At 34.5% G+C, this 21,301-nt stretch overlaps 2 protein-coding genes across 2 annotated transcripts in view; both read right to left on the bottom strand.

The window, feature by feature from the left end:
* The window catches only part of LOC109096212 (formin-like protein 2), a 73,049-nt gene extending 66,776 nt beyond the window's left edge, over window positions 1-6,273 (bottom strand). Inside the window, exon 1 of the mRNA XM_042755208.1 lies at window positions 5,884-6,273. Within this exon, the coding sequence (XP_042611142.1) occupies window positions 5,884-5,997 (114 nt within the window). The 5' untranslated portion in view covers window positions 5,998-6,273. The remainder of the gene's footprint in view (window positions 1-5,883) is intronic.
* A 2,183-nt stretch (window positions 6,274-8,456) lies between these two features.
* On the bottom strand, window positions 8,457-21,297 carry LOC109096213 (myosin light chain kinase, smooth muscle-like; the record flags this gene model as incomplete). Its single annotated transcript, XM_042755211.1, has 12 exons — window positions 8,457-9,183; window positions 10,691-10,813; window positions 12,505-12,595; window positions 12,739-12,862; window positions 13,132-13,284; window positions 15,734-15,836; window positions 16,122-16,339; window positions 17,028-17,231; window positions 17,451-17,541; window positions 18,197-18,229; window positions 19,125-19,430; window positions 21,195-21,297. Coding segments are annotated over 12 exons (1,785 nt in total), but the record flags the coding sequence as incomplete, so codon positions are not given.
* Window positions 21,298-21,301: the final 4 nt, after the last annotated feature.

Below are 21,301 nucleotides of genomic sequence, written 5' to 3' on the forward strand. Positions count from 1 at the left end.
GGTAACTGTGGTAACCATGATACGAAAATCACTACAACATGAACTCGAAGAAAGAAGACAACCACAAACTCAATCTCTTTAATATCTCAGTTGTTCATTCTAGACAATAATGTGATTCACTTGAGAGCAAATGGAGAAAAGACCTTAGTTTCCTAAGTTTCTTAAGACCTCTCAAAACTGCTTAGATTTGCCAGAGTCTGCAGTCTGAAGTAAGAGACAAATATTTCTCATTAAATTCTTTCAAGAGCAAATTATGTAATCTATTCTATCCACCATACTGTAGCTTTATCCTTTTAGGAGTCCATTTTTCGTGATGTTTAATTAATTTTGTTCATGTGAAATTGGTTTCTGAGCACCATAAGCATAAATAAGCATAAGCATAGCATAAATGTTGAAAATAACGCAAATGTTTAAATAAAGTGTACTTAAGGGTTTGTGCTGGCGCAAGCTGTTAGTAAATATGCTTTAATTAAATTACAGTCTTTGATTTGATAATCATCTAAGCTACATTGCCATTTCAGGTTTATTTGCATTTAAACTTGTTACATTTGTTTTAATGAATTAGCTTTTATCAACTCACCAACCCCTACAGTTCTCCCGTCACAAACCCTCAGGGATTCATGAACCACAGTTTGGGAAACTAATAGTATTGTTGGTCTGGCTAATAGTATTGTTAAGCAATCCTTTGCTTTGGAAGTTTAACCCTGTAATATCCACAAACAACCCAACAATCAGACTAAACAAAAAAAGACATAATACAGAAGAACACAGATCATAATAGCCCACTGATTAAAACAAGCCCTTTTAATGTAGTGATCTGAGTAAATGCATATTAAAATCCCCCTCTATCCTATAAGAGACAGTACTGCAGAGAGGGTGCTACCACAGCGTTTCCATCAAAGGATTCATAGAAAAACTACTGCATTTTTACAGATACAAGTCACCTTCCTGCAGCCCAATGAGAAATGTTAGACAGTAAGCCAACATATGACTCATATCGGGGGGGTCTAAGAAATCTAATGTCTGACATTTCAATGGTAGATTTAGGGACACATTGCATAATATGTGCGTAAGATGAGGTAGACATACAGCACGATTCACTTATAAACAGAGCCATCTGTGCAGGGCTTTAGTCAAGCTCATGAGGTCATTTTTAAAGGGTGAAAGTGAATCTCTACAACATTATTTTTGAAGCAAATCTCTAAATGACTTGTTTCAATCAAGGTCAGTCTTATGTTTTGGAACAAGGGTTATCCTGTTGTTTCTCAGATAAATTACTCATGGCAAACCTGACTGACCTTTTACAAGCAATAAACTTGCATTGTGACTGCTATGGTAACCACACTAATGCAAACTAATTCACAAGCTACACTGAAGAAAAAAGACTGCTGGATAAAGCCTGAAAATGATACCAAGAAACAACGGAACCCAGTACAATGATTAAATGTGTTAAAATCACTGTGACTAAAAATGAGATGATTTGAATTGATAAAACATGAAGGGCCCTATCATACACCCGGCGCAATGCGGTGCAAGGTGCAGCGCAAGTGTTTTTGCTAGTTTCAGCTCAACGCAGTTCTCATTTTCCCGTCCTGTGCCACGTTGTTTAAATAGCAAATGCATTTGCCCATGAGCGTGCTGGTCTAAACAAGAGGTGTCTAACACTAGCTGCCTTTAAAGGTGAAGACTGTCTTTTTATTCCACTTGACCTGCTACAGCCTAGTTGTCTCTGCACAATATCAGCTGGGATAAGAGAAAATATGTTAGAATCAAAAACACCACACACACACAAAGTCAAATAACAAACAGCCTTGTTTTCATGGCCGAGGTCACATGTTGAGTTGCTGTGAGCTCTGATTTCAGAACAGTCCTGCAGCAAGACTAAAGGGGTTTTCTCAGTGGACATTAGTTAAAAAGACACTCCCTTCACTGTTTTAGATGAGTAATAGATATATTAGATGATAATGTTGACTAAGGGTGAGCGGCTTATGGCATTTTCCATGAAACAGCACTCTTTTGGTGTCTCGTGACAAGCCTAAATCTTCAACCATGTAACTGTCATTGATTTACCTGTTTACCTTTTACATACAGTACATATTACATATACATTTTTATACAGTTTGTGTATTCAATCATTGTGTTTGAGTTTATTCCTAACATACAAATTTGTGGTCAAATCTTTGTTTTAGACAAAATGAGACAAATTGTAAGTTGTAAAATGAGTGAATTATGATATACTATGAATGAATCTGACCTCCTAAATCATCCAAGAGCAAAGTATGACCTAAAAGAACCCTAAACACACACAGAATCCCTGAGACTTCAAAATCTAGCATCTAATATCAGAATCTAACTAATGGAATAAAAAAGTGCCAACTCCACAAAACATTTTATGAGCTGAAAATCATTCTGACCCAGTTGGACTCAAAACATCTTTCCATCAACACGAAACAAGCTAGAATGCGGCAAGCGGCTACTTATGAAGTCTGAGAACTTGTAAGATGCATCATAAAAGCAGATTCAGAAACTCTGCTCAAATGAATGACAATAAATCTGATTATTCAGCTTCAAAATTGCTTAACAGTAGCACATTGCTTATTACAATTATTGTAACTTCGAGTCTGTGTGCAGATGCACTAAGTTATACCCAAGCTATATAAATGTACACTTAGTTTTAATTCAGATCTGTGTTTGTTGCAGCTGACCAGCTTGACCTCAATGAAGATTACACTAGCTGGCTTGTGACCCCAACAAGACCTTTATATTCAAGACTCTCTTCTATCTGTCTGCTGATCGTCAGATTTTCCTCTCAGAAAGACCCGTGGATGAAAGCAGCACTCAAGCAGGAGTTGATAAAAGGATCTTTCTCACTCAGTAAGGTCCGTGGGTTGGCACACACCAGGGCTTTAATAGCAGTAAATACCACTCAAAGCTACGATTACAGTGCTAAAGTATTCCTAATGTCTCAACCACAGCCTGCCAAGAAAAAAGACATCATCTCTGTGAGCGCCCGCCAGTCTCTGACAGGACTCTTCTCCCAGAGAGACGTGCGCTCTGTATCTCTGATAGTCTGACTCTGCATCAGGACTCTTCAGAAGGCTGCTTTACAATCAGTTAAGCATAAAAAAACATCCTCAAATGAATATATATAAGCGCTTTGCAATAATATACTTTAGATCTTGCAACAGTATAAACAATCACAGAGCTGAGATTTGCTATATATATATATATATATATATATATATATATATATATATATATATATTGCTTTACATGAGTAGTACAGTATGTATGCAAGTAAAATTAGATGTACAATATGAAAATGAAGAGTACAAATAACTCTAAAAATGTTAAAAAAATCATGATTTTCTTTTTTATCCTGTATTCCAATTAATATCAGTCAAACTGCAGCTGGATTGTTTTGATTAAATAATAATAACTAAAAAAACATGATTTATGAAAATGAATAAAAACATTCTGTTTTTGCAAATAAACTCATATAACTTGAAATATATTGCCAATAATATGGTTTAAATTATGCAATGTATATAGTACTTATATAATATAATATATTTATATAATACTAAATAAACAAATATATTATAAACAACCAAGCAGTTGAGATTTTCTAAACAATATATATTGTTGTACACGAGTAGGTAAAATAGGACACACTTATAAAAGTTGGAGTTTTAATTGCTTATTTATTTGGACGTTGGGCATATTTTTTTTATGTTGTGATATTGAGCGTTATGAAACCAGTTTATAACTATTTATATGACAACTCTGTTACTGTTTGATGTGTACCTAAATGTTAATCAGTTAAAAACAGAAAATGTTTTTAAATACTTTCTTCCAAATGACCACAGTTTAGTTTGTACCAAATATTTACTATATAAATACTAGTTCAGTGTTTTATTTTGAAATAATGACCATTTGGCTGTACATTACCCCTTACTTTAATATATTACACTTAAAACAATAACACTTTTGGCCAAAAATTGATGAATTATGATGATGATCATGTAGTCTACTGTGAGTCTCACACACACACAGAAACATGCTTATTATTATTAATAAGACGCAGATCATGATAGCTAGTCAAGACAATGGCATTCCAAAGCCGTGCTCTCTGGGTTGTTTATCATAATCATGAGAGGCAGGTGATCTTGAAACACACAGATCAGGAACAAGAGCTTCCGATCTGCTGGAAGCAGATGGTGACGTCAGCCGTGACAGAGCAGGACTGCTATTAAACCACCACGAATAAACACAGCAAGTTACACACTCAGAGGCTCGAGGTGGCCAAACAAATAGAAAGTAAGTGAGAAAGAGAGTGTTTTCTCTCTAAGGATATTGAATGGAAACGACTCGTTTGGCCTCCGCAATTGGTAAAATAACCACAGCCTGAGGGTCTGTGAAAGAAAGAGAACCAAACCAACTCCATTTCTTCAGGGAACGACTGAACTCCCCCATTCTGCCACTAGCTGCTTTCCAGCTCTCTGAATAGTCTGTGTGAGTGTGTGTTAATTGAAAGGGTTTGTCTAGTGTGAGTGAAGCATTAGCTCTGACCTACATTTATATGTCCCCATAAAACCAGGCCTAGCAGACGGCCAGAAATCAACACACGGCACACTTCAGGTAGCTGCATACTAACTGAAGACATTCCTCGCATTCTTCAGACACACACGGACGCAAAGGATCGTAGATTCCAACTGCATGACATCATTTCCTGTGCCATAATTGAGTCAGCATTAAGCTAAAAAGAACAGAAACAGCGAAGACAATGGGACATGATACTGTGGTTTAAAATGATGATGAAATGTCTTAATAATGGTGATATTAAATAACAAATACTTGTATATCTGGCACATGGATATTTGATTCTCTAGAAAACTTTGGTTGAAGTCTGTGATAAGCAAACTTTCTCAAGACAGAAGAGAGACAACTCATCTAGAGCTATATCAAGAAAACTGCAGCACTTTCAGCCCCATATCTTTATGAACAAAATTATATCAAACTGATAAAAACACAGTTCAACTGCATTTGTTCTTTTATCCAAGCTGAAGTTGTTTACAATAGGTTACTGGACTTCTCTGAACAAAAAAACTAAAGAGACACACCTGAATTTCAAACAAAAAGTACCATAGCTTTTTAGTACCATGATATTCTTTGAAGTATAAAACTATGGCATATGAAATGTGATGATTAAATTTAGCACCATAGTATTTATCAAAGTACTGGTATTACCATCAAATACCATCTACCATGGGACAGTCCATCTCCAGTTTTATGACTAATAAACATCCACAAAACTGATTTATAAACTTTCAACAGACCAGTGTAAATAACAGAATGGTGGCCAGTGAATAGAATAGAACAGAATAGAATAGAACAGACGTAAAATGGCATATCAAACCTCTTTATACGTCAAAAACTGATCCATTTACTTTTGAATGTAAATAAATAAATAACTAGGCTACTTTCAAGTTAACAGAACAGAATAGCAGCAAAGTAAATAACTATTTACATGTCTACAAAACAAATTGATTTACTTTTAAATATAAATAAATAAAAGAACAACTAAGCTAACAGAATTAAACAGAATTGCATCCTAAAGTAAAATGGCAAAGTTAACATGTCTCTAGATGTCTATATACTTTGTCTATATAGTTTGATATATAAGTATACACTTATATAACAAAGTCTATATACTTTGACTGCTAAGAATAGAATAGAATAGAATAGAATAGAATAGAATAGAATAGAATAGAATAGAATAGAATAGAATAGAATAGAAGTGCAACAAAGAAAGAAGTGAAAAGCAAGTGCAGATTTCTCTCTAGCTGTTGAGCTGATAATCGTAAGGTCATTAGTACAGACCAGGACGAGCGCAAATCTCTCCTCCAGCTCGGCCGGCTCGGGCATGGGCAGTTTGAGGGGCATGTGGTGTCCTCTGGGGTCAGTGTGTTGGTTCATGCTCCCTGCGTTCCCCATCTCTCCTCCAGTATCGCAGTCACACTCTTTTTCTGCGGGGTTGTCCTGTGTGTCCGGTCTCCGTTATCACTGTCTGTGCGACTTTATCTTGAACACTTCACGGAGGTCAGCGGCGGCAGCAGGGTCCGTGCGCAGCTGCATTATAAATTCACACAAAAAACTCGTCCCGTTCGCATATTGCACAACGTCCGCACCACTCCCAGTGAGCTCTTCTGTTCTTCATGGTCCAGACTCTGAAACGCACTTCAGCGGACACCGAGGCGCTGGCGCTTCAACTCCGCCCCAACCCTGCCACAGCGAAGGCTTTGCTCATGAATTATGCATCAGGTTCGCACGGTAGCTGATTGATTGAATCATCCTAAAAACATTGTCAGTTTGAATGATTGATTAATAGTCTGTTTACAACATGCGCAAATAAAACAGATCCAGTTCGATAGTTTTCTTCGCTCTCCTTTACTTTTTACGTGAACGATAACATCAGGGTACAGAATAGATAGCAAACAAGTGAAGAAAAACACGCCAGGGGAATAAAAATTGCACAAAGAAGACAAAATTCCAAATATGGTGCATAAATAATTAAAACACACTGCTCACATTTATTTATTTATTTTTTTTCAACTCTAGCCTACAGCTTAAGGCAAGATAGAAAGAGACACCTGTGGAATAACACGTCACTTTAGCCTAAAAAATCCTTATTCTGCAATCTTAATAACTTGAAGTTTAATTTAATTTAATTTAAAACCTATTTAAAAATCTAAACTTCTTGCTTGGTCAGATGTATTTTTTTTATATATATATATAAAATAAAATAAAACTTAATTTAATTTAAATAATAATAATAATAATAATAATAATAATAATAATAATAAGGTTGCTCCCTTATATTGTTTCCGAAAAGAAAAAGTCTTTATATTTAAACATACATTTGTTAAAAGTAAATTTGGCACTCATAGATGGCTACACCGTTTGCTAACTACTTAAATCTTCACAATGATCCTTTCATCATTAGTCACCATTAATGAGTCACGTGATGATGAATGGTTAAATGCTGAGAAAACATTGACACAGTAAAATCTTTCTGTACTTTCAGACACATGAGTGCTAATGCATTGTTGAGCTCCATGCGGTAGGAGAGACCAGACTTCATACAAAAGAAAACAGAGACACAGGCAGCCCACAGCTGCTGAAACCGAAGACCCTCGGAGGCCCAAAGGCACTACAAGGACTTATAAAATGCCGAAAATAAAGGAGGAAGAATAAAATCTCTGTTGCAGGACAGATGTTGCAAAATTTTTCTGTGAGGCAGATGAAGGAAGCGATGTTCTTAAAGTCCATATACTCCATACAGGGACACAAGCGAACACTCATTTAAACCATGTTTGCTGTCACACAGACAGGAGTTGAACTCATCACATTCAGTCTCCCATTTCAAAGTAAACTCAACAATGGGCCTTGAAATGTTGTGTTGACTCATCCTCCCAGTATTAAAGTCTTGTCTCTGTTGCAGAATTTCAGAATTGTGACCCTGGAGCACAAAACCAGTTATAAGCAGCACTAGTAGCAATAGCCAACAATACACTGTATGGGTCAAAATCATCGATCTTTCTTTTATACCAAAAATCATTAGAATATCAAGTAAAGATCATGTTCCATAAATATAGGCTATTTTGTAAATTTCCTACCATAAATATATCAAAACATTATTGTTACTTAGTGATATGCATTGCTTAGGACTTCTTTTGGTCAACTTTAAAGGTGATTTCCTCAGTATTTGGATTTGGATTCAGCTTGATATATAAATCTCAAAAAAAAAAAAAAAAAAAAAAAAAAAAAAAAATAAAAAAAAAAAAAAAAAATAAATAATAATAATATATATATAATATATATATATATATATATATATATATATATATATATATATATATATATATATATATATAAATATATAGATATATATATATATATATATGACCCTTTGGAGTTTAGTTTTGTTGTTGTCCAGGGTCACAATTGTTTTAATGTCCAAAATATCGCGAGACAGGACACTGCGTTATAGCTGTGACACCACAGCGCCATCTAGTGAAGAGTGTACTGTTAGTTACCTCAGAGAACGTGCCTGTTTAAATTAAAGACTCGCAACAAAGTTGAACTCAATGCCCCTGACTATACTTCAGGATGTCTCCAATCCTAGAAAGCAACAGTGACCAAAATAAGAAAAATACGGGGGGGAAAGTGATGTCCTGTAATAGGCAAACTCCTAAAAACTGTTTTTGATTTTGTAGGACAAGATGCGGTTTAATTTTTACTCTTCATTTATTTTGGAATAAACTTGGTAAAATCATGTTTTAATGAATTGTGTCTTTTAATATTATCCATAGTTGTATAAAAGCAGCTGCTCTGGATTATAACTGTCAGTCAGTCATTTTTAACAACTTTCAAGTGAGCACAACAATTTACAGTTTGTTTGTGATCCAAATTTATTCTTTAAAAGTGAATAACTACATTCCTAGTGTTCTCATTACAATGCAATCCAACGCGTATATATCTAAAAACATTCAAAGAAATATAATCTACAGACATTCCTAATAATATAAACGTGTCTCCAAATATCTGCTGAGTGCTGCTACTGTGAGAGATGGTGAGAGGAGGAAAATGTCTCCAAACAAAAACACACAACCTTACATGAGTTTGCAGTGCTTAAATAAAGACAGGAAGTGCTGCTCAGCTCGGTTGGAGTAAAACATGTCAATGAAGAACAAGCAAAGTAATATTGATGTCATGTGATAAACAAATCTGATATCTGACTGTTGCATAAATACATAAAGAACAAACTGGAAGTGCAATGAAGGAAATCAGAGGTCTTCATCATCCTCATCATCTGAAAGTCCGAAAGACAGAGAGAATAAAAGCACCACGTGTAAAAGAGAAAGGTGACAAAAGCGGTTGTCTTCTACTCTTCCTCCTCCTCCTCCTCTGCTCCCATCACCTCCACGATGAGTTCGGCGGTGCAGGTGGCCTCCCCGACGCTGTTCATGGCCTTGCAGGTGTACTTCGCGTCATCATCACCGCTGACCTCAGAAATAACAAGACTGCAATTTCCATCTTCATCATAATCGATCTGAAAATGGCGCGTCTCTTTAATCGGCTGGTCGTCCTTGTACCACACCACCTCAGGGTCAGGATAACCTGAGAGTAAACAATTATAAAATATACATATTAAGATATATAAACAACTTCAAATAAATGCATGAATACCAACAGATTTTATATTTTATTTAGCAAAGGCACATCAAACCTGATAAAGGGATTTAGTTACAAAATACTGCTGCATGATGGTGTCCTCAAAGACACTAAGCAGCACAACTGTTTTCAGCATTGACAGTAATAATCAGAAATGTTTCTTGAGCAGCGTATTAGAATGATTTCTGAAGGATCACGTGACACTGAATACTGGAGTAATGATGCTGAAAATACAGGATTAAATGACATTTTACAATATATTCACAAAGAAAACAATTATTTTGAAGTGTAATATTATTTCATAATATTACTGTTTTTACTGCATAAGAGACTTACTATTAAAAACATTAAAACATCTTACCAGCTCAAACCTTTTAATAGTAGTGCACTAAAGATGAAGCATGTCTATGCCTCTAGTGGCACCAAATATAGTGCAAAGGAACAAATGGATAGAAAGCGTTTTTTTTTTTTTTTTTCACATTTAGTTTTCATATAGTTTTCAAAAGTAAATGCTATTCATAATATTTATAGAACTGGAAAATGGCTATTGTCTGTTTCTCACATTTGGCATCAAGTATTAAGCATATTGCAAAGTCATCTTCGACATTTGAATTTTATTTAAATAGAAATAATACATTTGAATACATTTGAATTTTATTTATTTTCCATAGCGGTTGCTATGGAAACCGATCAACGGTTAAGTATATGCATCTGTAAATATAAATATAATATATATTTAATACATAATAATGTATTTTTGCCTCAGAAACCTGCTCAAGGTAAAGTGTGAAATGTTACTACTGTTTTGATCCATGCTTGACGATTTGCTCATCTTATGAGATTAGAAACCTTTAAAAAGTATAACCGAAAGAAAACAACGTTTGATCTGATTTTAGCTTTTTATTTTTATTCTTTAATGATTAGAACATTTCATTTTTATTACTTAATAACTTTTGTCAGTGCTTGACGTTTTCAAACAAAGAGTTTTCCCCAAACTAAAAATAAATAAATAAATAAATAAAATCTTATGAAATGCTTTATATTCGTTTTAAAAACAGAAATAAACAAAACTTTCTAACAACACTTTCTTATTTTATATCATACAAGCAGTTTTTATGTACTCACAATAATTTTTTTTTAAAATTATTCTGTCAAAAAATAAATAAAATAAAATAATAATTAGTAATTTTAGCTTCATAAAGATAAAATGGTCATTTAAATTGGTGAAAATGTACACTTTGTCCATTTTCCTTAACCAAAAATCTTTATACATCAGCTCATGTCCTTATTATGTTATTATAGCACTTATATATCATTGCTCTTTTGTTGTTTTTGATTGCTTCCATTGGATAAAAGCGTCTGCTAAATGACTAAATGTAAATGTAATGTAAATATTTCACACCACAGTTATTCACATTTAATCAATGCACCAGACTTTCTCAGTTTATTTTACCTTCGATTTTGCAGTCGAACCGAGCAGCACTGCCTTCCACCACCTCAACGTCTTTAATAACATCACTGAACGTGGGTTTCTTTAGAGTTTTCTCCTCCAGTTCAGCAGCAAATTGTTTATCCTCTGCTACGACAGACAGAAAAAGAAGGTTGTGATATAGCATGATAACTCTCTAAGGTGAGCTGCAGTTTTAACCACAGTACTAACCAGGTTAAAAATCTTATCTCCGTGTGAAATAGAGGTACATTTCAGCATTCTTAAAAATAAAATAATAGACAATAATAAATCTTACAGCAAGTGTGAATTAAACGTAATGTTTTCAGACACTACATTGCATGTTGTTTATAATTAAATAGAAATTATTTAAAATTTATTTTAAATGCAATGTGCTCTTTTGACCTATTCAAGTTGAATTTAGGTATATTTTATTATCTCACAATTACTGATTTCATAAATATGGTTAAAGCGCCTTGCTGAATGTACTGATAAGCATTTAAGGTACATTAAAATATAATTTAATGTAATTTCGATTAAAAACTTGTATGTCATGCATTCAAATATATTCGTGTTTGCACATTTAGAATTAATAAACTGTTATGTGTAAACAAACTCTAAAATTATGAAATCAAATATATTGTCATTTCAAATATATTTTAAAATTCTAAATAACACTACAGTAAAAATTATGGTAACACTTTATCTCGATAGTCCACTTTAGACATTCTACTAACAGTAAGTAACTTTGCAACCACATGTCAACTAGCAGTTAGTAGAGTATTAGTAGACTGTCTGCTCAGACGACCACCGGGACAAGACCACAGGAAAACAGATGATTCTTCTGCACAATCTGACTTTGCTGCAGCCTGGAATTGAACTGCTGGTTTCGTCTGGTCAGAGGAGAACTGGCCCACTGAATGAGCCTGGTTTCTCCCAAGGTTTTTTTCTCCATTCTGTCACCGATGGAGTTTTGGTTCCTTGCCGCTGTCGCCTATGGCTTGCTTAGTTGGGGACACTTCATTTACAGCAATATCGTTGACTTGATTGCAAATGATTGCACAGATACTATTTGAACTGAGCTGAATGATGACATCACTGAATTCAATGATGAAATGCTTTAACTGTCATTTTGCATTATTGACACACTGTTTTCCCTAATTAATGTTGTTCAGTTGCTTTGACACAATCTTTTTTGTTTAAGTATATAAATAAAGATGATAGACATGTATTTGACTGTCTGCTTAATATCTTCTAACACTTCCTTTGTCAACTTATTGTCAACTTATACTAACCCTAAACCTACCCCTAACACTAACCCTAAAACCTACCCCAACAGTCTACTCTGAGAGTTAGTAGACATGTTGCCGCAAATTAATGAGAATTAGTTGACATGTAGTTACAAAGTTACTTATAGTTAGTAGAATGTCTAAAGTGGACTATCAAAATAAAGTGTAACCGATAAGTATAAGTATACTAATTTAAAGCATGACAAAACATTATTAAACATGATTTAAAATGTACTAAAATCTAAAAATGTCTTTTGAATTGAATTTGAATTGTTTGTAAATTTACTAAAAGTGCACTTTTTAAAAGCAACGTTAAGTATCTTAAAAAAACATGCTCTACGCTTAAGTGGTCTTCTTTTTCATTAATATATTATATTATCTGCAAATTTGACATCATTTTAAGATTGGCATGCGGTACAAGTGCACATATTATCAGTAAGCACACTTCTCTATCACAAGGGCTTACTGTGTTCATATTTCACTGGCTGAGTCAGTATTAGTCTTTTATGCAAGGACAGAAACGTTGTGCACCTTCAGTGGGGGAGCCCTTTTTGGCATGAACGCCCGCCATCAATGCCATGTTAGACAGTCGACCGATAGCTCGAACCGCATGCCCTGTTTTCTGGAGAAGAGTGAGCAAAACACTTATGGCTTTATTCACTAACAGAACACACTGTATGAGAAGAAACACACTGCAAGAAGCTGATTTTAATCAGACTATCAATAGGCCTAATACAAGGAGATGATTATCGTTTAGCTCCTGACCTGCCACTTTCTTCTCAGAATGTATTTCTTCATCCTCTCTTTGGAAAGCTTCTTGACCTCCATGTTGGTGGTGTCCTGTTTGAGCCAGGGGTGCTGGAAACACTGATCGCAGCTCAGGCGAGCTCTGCACACACACACACACACACACACACACACACACACACACACACTGTAACTGTGTGTCATGTTAATTACACTCTGAGAAAAAGAAACTGATGAAACTGTAAAAAGAAAATGTGTGCTCTCTGACAGAGAGCTGAACCTTCCTGCTGCACCTCCGAGAGAACAGATGCATGACGCAAGACAGAGGAAATCAGTTCAATCAGACGTTCAAAATGACTTAAGGACAAGGCAACAGTTGTTTTTTTTTTTTTTTTTTCTGAAGGCACTCACTTCATGTCTTTCTTCAGCAGGTTACTGATAAAGTCTTTGGCCTCATCTGAGATCTCATCAAACGCCTCGTCCTCAAAGTCCCAGGTGGCTGAGGTCACGTTAGACAGCGTCTCATTATCATTGTCCCCCATGAAGGGAGACAAACCACTGACGCTAAAGAGAACAAGAAACAATCAAAGAAAAAATAAGTAGAACTATACAAACCAATAGGCTCATGCCTCACATAGTAGTATATCTGAAACTTAATATATATCAGATTTTCTAAAATGAAATATCGAAATATTCTAATGTTTGCTTTATAGATTACTTAAAGATATCACAAGAAAAAGACAACCTGAAGGAGGACTTTTGTACAATTATAGGCTACTAAAAGGCTGTTTACTTGTTAAAAAAGTATAAACTATCAAGTTTTTTTTTTTTTTTTGATATCTGCTTATCAAATATGATTCAGTAGACATTATAGGATTTACTACTTTCACTGACAACACTGGGCTACATCAATGAAAGTAAATGAATAGTCACACCTGGAAGAAATAATTATTCTGGATAACTGACAGAAAGCACAGACAAACACAAGACATCTACAGCCACATCTTTCTGAGAGCTGATAAAAAATGACAAAAAGGGATAACAAAATAGCACTCATGAGGGGCTGTGGTATTACTCTATTTTCATATAGAAAAAATGCAAACACCTTGCAGAAGTGATTTCCATTTCAGGAAAGGAAAGCTAAGCGAAAGCTCACACTTTCTTCCCATTAACTTTTTTTCAACATTCTTCCCAAACAATGTTGTGCCACCCTTGTGGAAAAGAAGTGATCTTAACTGTATTGAATGTGCACTTGTGTTTTTAAATAAAACTGTACTTGCAAAAAAATCATAATAATAAATCATTTTACTTTTAAAGTATAATACACACACACACACACACACACACACACACATACACACACACACACACACACACACACACACACACACACACACACACACAGACAAATGTATTTAAATACATTTCATCCAAGTTTCTATAGAAATTACATTAAATTATATTTTAGTTTACTGTAAATGGTTGTCATTTGGCAATACACTTTAAATATATTTCAAAGATATTGGAAGCAATTAAGAAATTACAAATAAGCTGAGGTCATGTTAGACAGCGTCTCATTATCATTGTCAAAAACACTCAAAACTCATGTTACACTGTAAAAAATGTGGAGTAGGATTTACTTGAAAAAACTTTGCTAATTTTTTTCACTCAGAAAAGGCTAGTCAATTTACAAACATTTGCCAAGTAAAAAGCCTAAACATAATAAGTAGGTTTCTTAATTAGACATATTTAAGTTAATTTTGTATATATACTACTGTATGAGTATACTTATATACTCATAAGTAAAAAACTCATATTACTTAGTACTGTTTGTTATGTTTACAAGGATTCTTTAAGTAAATATCAAAGTTATGATCCCATATTTCCCATCATGCAGTATGATTTAATTAAAAATGTACACTGTTTTTATGGTTGCTTTTGTTGTTAGTTGTTTTAGTTTAGTTGTTAGTTGTTGTTTGTTTTAGGAACATACTGTTTTTTGACACCTGGAGTTCATTTTTACTCAAAAGACCCATTCATACTCAAACACTATTCACTGATTGTTACCGTCATTGTGTGTGTGGGTACCATGTATTGAGGTCTCTGTGTTCATTTTGACTATTCATTTTATTGAGTAGGCATATTATCTTAAAAGGATAACAGCCTGTCTACATGCTTACTTGCATGTTTGCAAAGTGAACACATGCTGTAATAGAATGGTGGTTTTCAAGTGTTGCCTTGTTATAAAGTAAATTGTATAAACTTGCAGATTTTATTTAATTCAGTGATTGAGTTTTACTTAAAATATATGAGTGCAAAAGAAGGAAAAATTGTACAGTTTTTTACAGTGATAAGCATTACATAATGTAAATTTTACAAACAAAGAGTCAACAAAATTAACTTAAATATGTCTAATTAAACATACTAATAATTATGTTTTTGCTTTTACTTGGCAATTGTTACTTGGTAAATTTACTAGCTACTCTGAGTGAAAAAATTAGCAAAGTTTTTTCAAAAACACTCAAAACACTCTAAAGTTTAGACAGCGTCTCATTATCATTGTCAAAAACACTCAAAACACTCTAAAGTTTTTTTTTTTTTTTTTTACTGTAATACATTGCAATTAACATGCAGTTAAATGTCTGAAAACATTACATTCAAATCACATTTAAGTATGTTTTTTTTTTTAAGCGTATTATTTCCGTAATACCGGCTTTTTTTCAAAAGTATGATAAATTGTGGTTTTGCTCTTTTTTACAAGGGCAGCCCCACACCAAATATAGATTTTTACAAAACTAACACATGTCAATTATGAAGCTTTAAACATTCTGGCTGAAGGCATGAAAACACCCTGGCCGAATTACTGGGCTGCCATATATATTTATTTATTACATTTTTGAATAATTTAATCAGACTTCCAGCTACCAGTGGGACAAAGTCTGCAGATTCCACAAGGGTATGATGATCTATTAATCATAAAGGTAATTTCTTTTCACAGTGGTTGTGTACTCACAGGATGTAGCAGATGACTCCTATACTCCACATGTCTGTCTTAAAATAATTACATCTGAGCCACAAACTTGGGGTGCCGAAACCAGCAGAGAGCCCAGCATTCTCTACAGCCAGACAAAAGACACACACACACACACACACACACAAAAAAAAAAAACACGATGTTGACACTAATTAGTCAAAACTATTTGAAATTTTCAAAATTCTATTCTGATTGTGGCTTGGTACCATCAGTAAATATTAAATTACCAAGTCTTAACATATAGGCCTAATCTTTTTTGATAACAATATTAAAATTTGTTAGAATTTCGATTTTGTTAATCAATTAAAATGACATTTTCCAAATGTTAAAACCCCATAAAAACACAGCGTGAGGGTTTTCTACTGACCCAGTCTGCGTGCCAGTCCGAAGTCAATGAGTTTGATTTTGCTGCCGGTTTTATTGACACACATGATGTTCTCAGGTTTGAGATCCAGGTGGACGATGCCTTTCTTATGGATGAAATTTACTCCATCCACAATCTGAAGCATGTATTTGATCACCTCTCTCTCCGTCAGCTCAAAGTCCTCGTCTATGATCCTCTCAAACAGCTCCCCTCCAGAGATCCTGAAGAACACCAGCGTTCAGCCAATGCACCAGACACAATCACACACAGTATGTTCTGTGAAATACTGACAACCTCAAACAGGAATGTAATCATCCTTGATAAAACTCAATGTATGTGCTATTTGGCTTTATTTAGAAATTCTCTGGGATTTCTTGCCTTCAATTCATCCCAGGAAGCTCAGGAAACGGAATGGCATGCTGTGCTTTGTAGTGACTCAAATGAACATGTAGAGCAAAATCTTATTCTACTGACTTTTCACTTACTGATAAAAACAGAAAGTGTTTTTTTTTTTTTTTTTTTTTTTTTTTAGTATGAGGATGGTGTGTTGTAATAGTTAATGATCTGCAGGTAACAAGACACTTAATCACTTCTAAACAAATATCTACTAAATGTGACAGATTTTTGGCATATTGGAATTAAAACAATATTTTGCATTCCAGGCTGACATACTGTTACTTGACAATTAATAATTTCTATTACAATTAGTAATTTCTGTTAAAACATTTGTGTTTATATAAATAAGTGTATAAATTTGAAAACAATCACAAAAATACTAATAATTCAATGGCTGTAACACAAAAATAATAACATTCTTTTTCTGAGCTGTCGATTACAGGCTTTATATGAGCTGGTGAAAGCCAAAGAACTAATCTAAGATTAAAGCTCATTAAACACACATACACTTACATGTCCAGCACCATTACAATGTCAGTCTTTCCCTCGAAAGCGTTGACACACTGCACAAGCTTTGGGTGATGCAGGTCATTCATGATTGCAATTTCCTGTCTGACACTATCTTTTTCTTTGGCAGAATATGCTTTTATGAATTTCCCAGCCCACACCTTTTTTGTGGACTTTTCTATCAATTTGAAAACAGTCCCGAATTTCCCTCTAAAGAAAGAAAGAAAGAAGAGTGAACAAATGCTAACTTTCAGGTCCTGTTTTCTTACAGGAAACTTTCATCTGTTTTTGCATTTTTTTTTTTTTTTTTTTGACAGATTATAGGACAACCGAAAAGTAGAAGGATGCCAGTAGAATGTCATTACTGTTTCCTTTATAAGGTAATATCAAATAATTGATGCTATTTTACTGATCTGCTGTCATACTCACGTGCCCAGTCTGTCTCCCACATCATACAGGTCCTTCACCTTCACGTCTGTCCTGATCGTCACATTTCTGTAATCTGGTTCCTTCTCTGATTCTGAAAACAGAGGGAATGGATCCCTATCATTCTGGATTGTCTATAATCTGTCAAACTGCAATATTTATCTCTTATTTTCCTCAACGGATAAGGGTATTTGAAAAACCTTCCAGTAATAATTCAGAATGAAATATCACATTCTAACAGCACAAAACTAAGAAGCATGTGTGTTTTATGACCTCTTTGACAGTGAGAGAAATAAACATCAGCATGATGACAGTCATTGTTTTTGTAAAGATACCCTTGAAATTATTATTATTATTATTAGTAGTAGTAGTAGTAGTAGTATTATTATTATTCAGGGATAAATATTTACAAAAAAGCTAAGGTAGTTAATTTTTATTTTTGATTTAATTATTAAATTTGCTTATATTCAAGGTCAAATGGTTTTGAAAAATGCCTATGTTTGAACAATTTACTAAAAATCAAAACTTGAAAATAATTTGAACTATGCAATTGTTTGAGATTTACAGTGCACTGTTTTTCTGTACCCCCAAACCTTTCCTCCCACCCCCTTTCACATGCATATGTTCTATTTGACACGTTCGGTCATTTGTATAACCTCACCATCTCATCTAAATGAAAACAGAAAAAAGATCACAGAGACCTGACACTTACGATTTCAAAGATTACATTTCACAAACATGCCACATACCATCATCTGAGGGCTCAGCTTCATCTTTATTTTCTGAAAAAGAAACAGAATGTTATTACAGCACATTTTTTATATCAATTTTATATTTTACTTTATTTTATTTATTAGTCTATTTTTATTTTAACTGAAATAACCAAATACAGTAACCAAAGTTAATCCGTTTAATCCCACTGCTCACAATAGTGACCGTAAAAAAGTTGTTCATTTATAAAGCTCTAAAAATTTTACTTTAGTGCATTTGCTGCAAATATGGAAAAATAAAGTGTTAAATATGTGCAGTGTCACATGGTTAATGCAAACTGTCACATGACCAGAGCAGTTTAGTTCCTGTTTGCACCTTGAAAAGATGATGACTGCAACAAAGCTCCAAAACAAAAGGCTAGTAAAGTATGTTAACATAAAGATTGTTGGTACATGTTATCTTTAAGGTGTCTAGTATTAATATATGAATTCACAATTATTCAGTTTTGTTGAGTGTGGACATAGAATGAGTAAACAGTTGATGGCAACAATAGTGACCGATGGAATAATAACTTTTTTTTTTTGTATTTAAGTATACCTATTCAGTATTGTATAAGGTTTTTTTTTTTTTTTTTTTTTTTATGGTAACCACAGAATGTGATTAAACAGTTTAAAATGGGTTAATAACTGGGTTGAGATATATACGCATTTTGATGACTGCAGAAATAATTTTAATTCAGTACACACATTATCCCACTGGTCACAATTGTGACCAACCATAAAACACACACTTTTCCATAAAAAATAAACAAAAATAAAATCAATATTGATTATTTCAAGGGGTTACTAATGACGCATCATTTTGATATTTTCATGTCTGAAAAAAATTGGGATTAAATGGGTTGAGATTATGATCCATTCTTTGTGCCTCCTGTAATACTCTTGATATCCTCTAGGTGGCGCTCACCCTCCTCGGCCTCCAGCCCCACCTGCACGGGCGCAGACTCAGCACTGGGCTCTCCCACACCATAAATATTCACTGCTCTCACTCGAAACTTGTACTGCCTGTCTGGAAGCAGGTTCTGCACGTTATAGGAGGTGCTGTTACAGGACGCCAGATCTGTCCACTTCATGTCCACAGAGCTCCACATCTCCAGGTTGTAGGACTGGACAGCACTGCCGCCGTCGTATGTCGGCCCGTACCAGGACAGTGTGAGGCTGGACTTACGGATGTCTGAGGCTGCCGGGACACGGGCAGGAGGGTCAGGCTTATCTGGGAAGACCAAGACAGAAGCTGGATTGTGAGACATTGTGTCCTAAAATACTAAAGCAGTCAGATCACCTACATGTGCACTGCTTGGCAGCCAGCATTTCAGCCAAGCACTGTGTGGATGTAACAGAGGAAACAGTCAACTTTCTATAAGTAGATTGTCAATTTTGTCTTTACAGATGCACCTAAAACCAAGGCAGAGGCCTAAGGTCAAATGTCAAAACCATTTCTAATCCATTAATGCCAGGCAGTACAGTTCTTGTTACTATCAGACAACTTGACATGAACTTGTTTCTTGTTACTAACAAGTAAAATGATAGTGCTATCAAGTACTATCCTGTTTGTTTAATCAAGTAAAAATTTTACATGAGTACTTACAATTTTACTGGAGTAATGTTGGTAACTGATTTTTTGTGCACCATGATGGAACACTGTGCACATTTGTAGGGATAGATCGCTGAAATGTGTTTAAATTAACAGCTCAACTCAATTCCTCATGGGGCCTGTAAATACTTTTAATAAATGTATAGGCAAAAATAAAAATAATTCTTGTAATGTAATTATTTCAGTTTACTATGGAAGCCAGTTTCCACCTCTAAATAAAACATAAAATAAGGTTATTGCGACTTTTTATCTCACAATTCTGACTTTTTTTCTCAGCCCCCTGAGAGATTTTTTTTGTGTATGAGTTACAAAGTCAAAATTGTGAGTTATCAACTCGCAATTGTGAGAAAAAAGTCAGAATTGTGAGATAAAAAGTCAAATTACCTTGTTTTATTTTTTATTTACTGTTCATTATATATGAATTAAAATGTAAAAATTCATGACAGTACAGTATGTTAAAATCTCCCTCCCTCTGGTGTTCTAACAAATCTCATCTTGGGTAGAACTCATTCTTGTTGACAGATGCAATGTTTTTCAATTGTTTGCAAACACGGTGGACACGCAGTAACCCGTCCTGTGTGAACACCTCCTTAATTTAGTTGGTATGTGAAAGTACATTTTTGTGCATTATCAAATGTTGGAAAACTCCCATATGTAATGCCTCCCATATGCATATGGCCAGATGGCCCAGTGATTTACCATAAATTCACCAGTGTAACACATTACAAGTAACTTGAGTTATGTTATCAGATTACTTTTTTCAAGAAACTAGTAAAGTAATGCTTTACTTTTTAATTTAAAGTAAACTCATTATTGTATTGCATTACTTTTAAAAGTAACTTTCCACAACACTGAGAATCCCATTATACTTGTCCCAAACTATTTTAATGCACATAAATTGTGTATTGTGCATGTTTCTTTCTGTTCGTATGCTTTATATAGCCTAGAGAGCTAATAGATTGCGCTTTCTCTTTCCGTTTGCTCTGTTTTGTCAAACACTGTATTTCATTGACTCAACTTTGTTAATTCCTTAAGTGAGCTTTTATTTTTACTGTTTTGAAGTGCTGTTTTGAACTGGGTGTGATACCTGTGAGTTGTTCAGTACGCTGCGACTACCTCACATTCTTACTCTGCCCATGTATTAAATCTGTGTCCTTGAAAGTGCACAATTTTCTAATGTATTTACTTTAACTTCTTTGGTAATATCAATGATATGGTTTCAGATGTGTCTGAAATTACAAAAACATATACATATATTTAATTGTTTGATCAAAAATAGGCTAAGGACAGTTTGGTAGTCACTGGATATCGGTAGGGATTGCCCCTATAGCATCTCGCCTAATTCTGCGCCCCCACCCAGTGTTCACTAGCGTCCACACTTACCAACTATAGTGAGGTTGAGGGCGGCCTGTCTCATGCCATGGCTGTTCTTGAGCTCGATGGTGTAGCAGCCGCAGTGCTCCTGCTGTCCATCTGTGATAGTCAGCTGA

The sequence above is a fragment of the Cyprinus carpio genome, unplaced genomic scaffold, assembly GCF_018340385.1.
Source record: "Cyprinus carpio isolate SPL01 unplaced genomic scaffold, ASM1834038v1 S000006647, whole genome shotgun sequence".
NCBI lineage: Eukaryota > Metazoa > Chordata > Actinopteri > Cypriniformes > Cyprinidae > Cyprinus > Cyprinus carpio.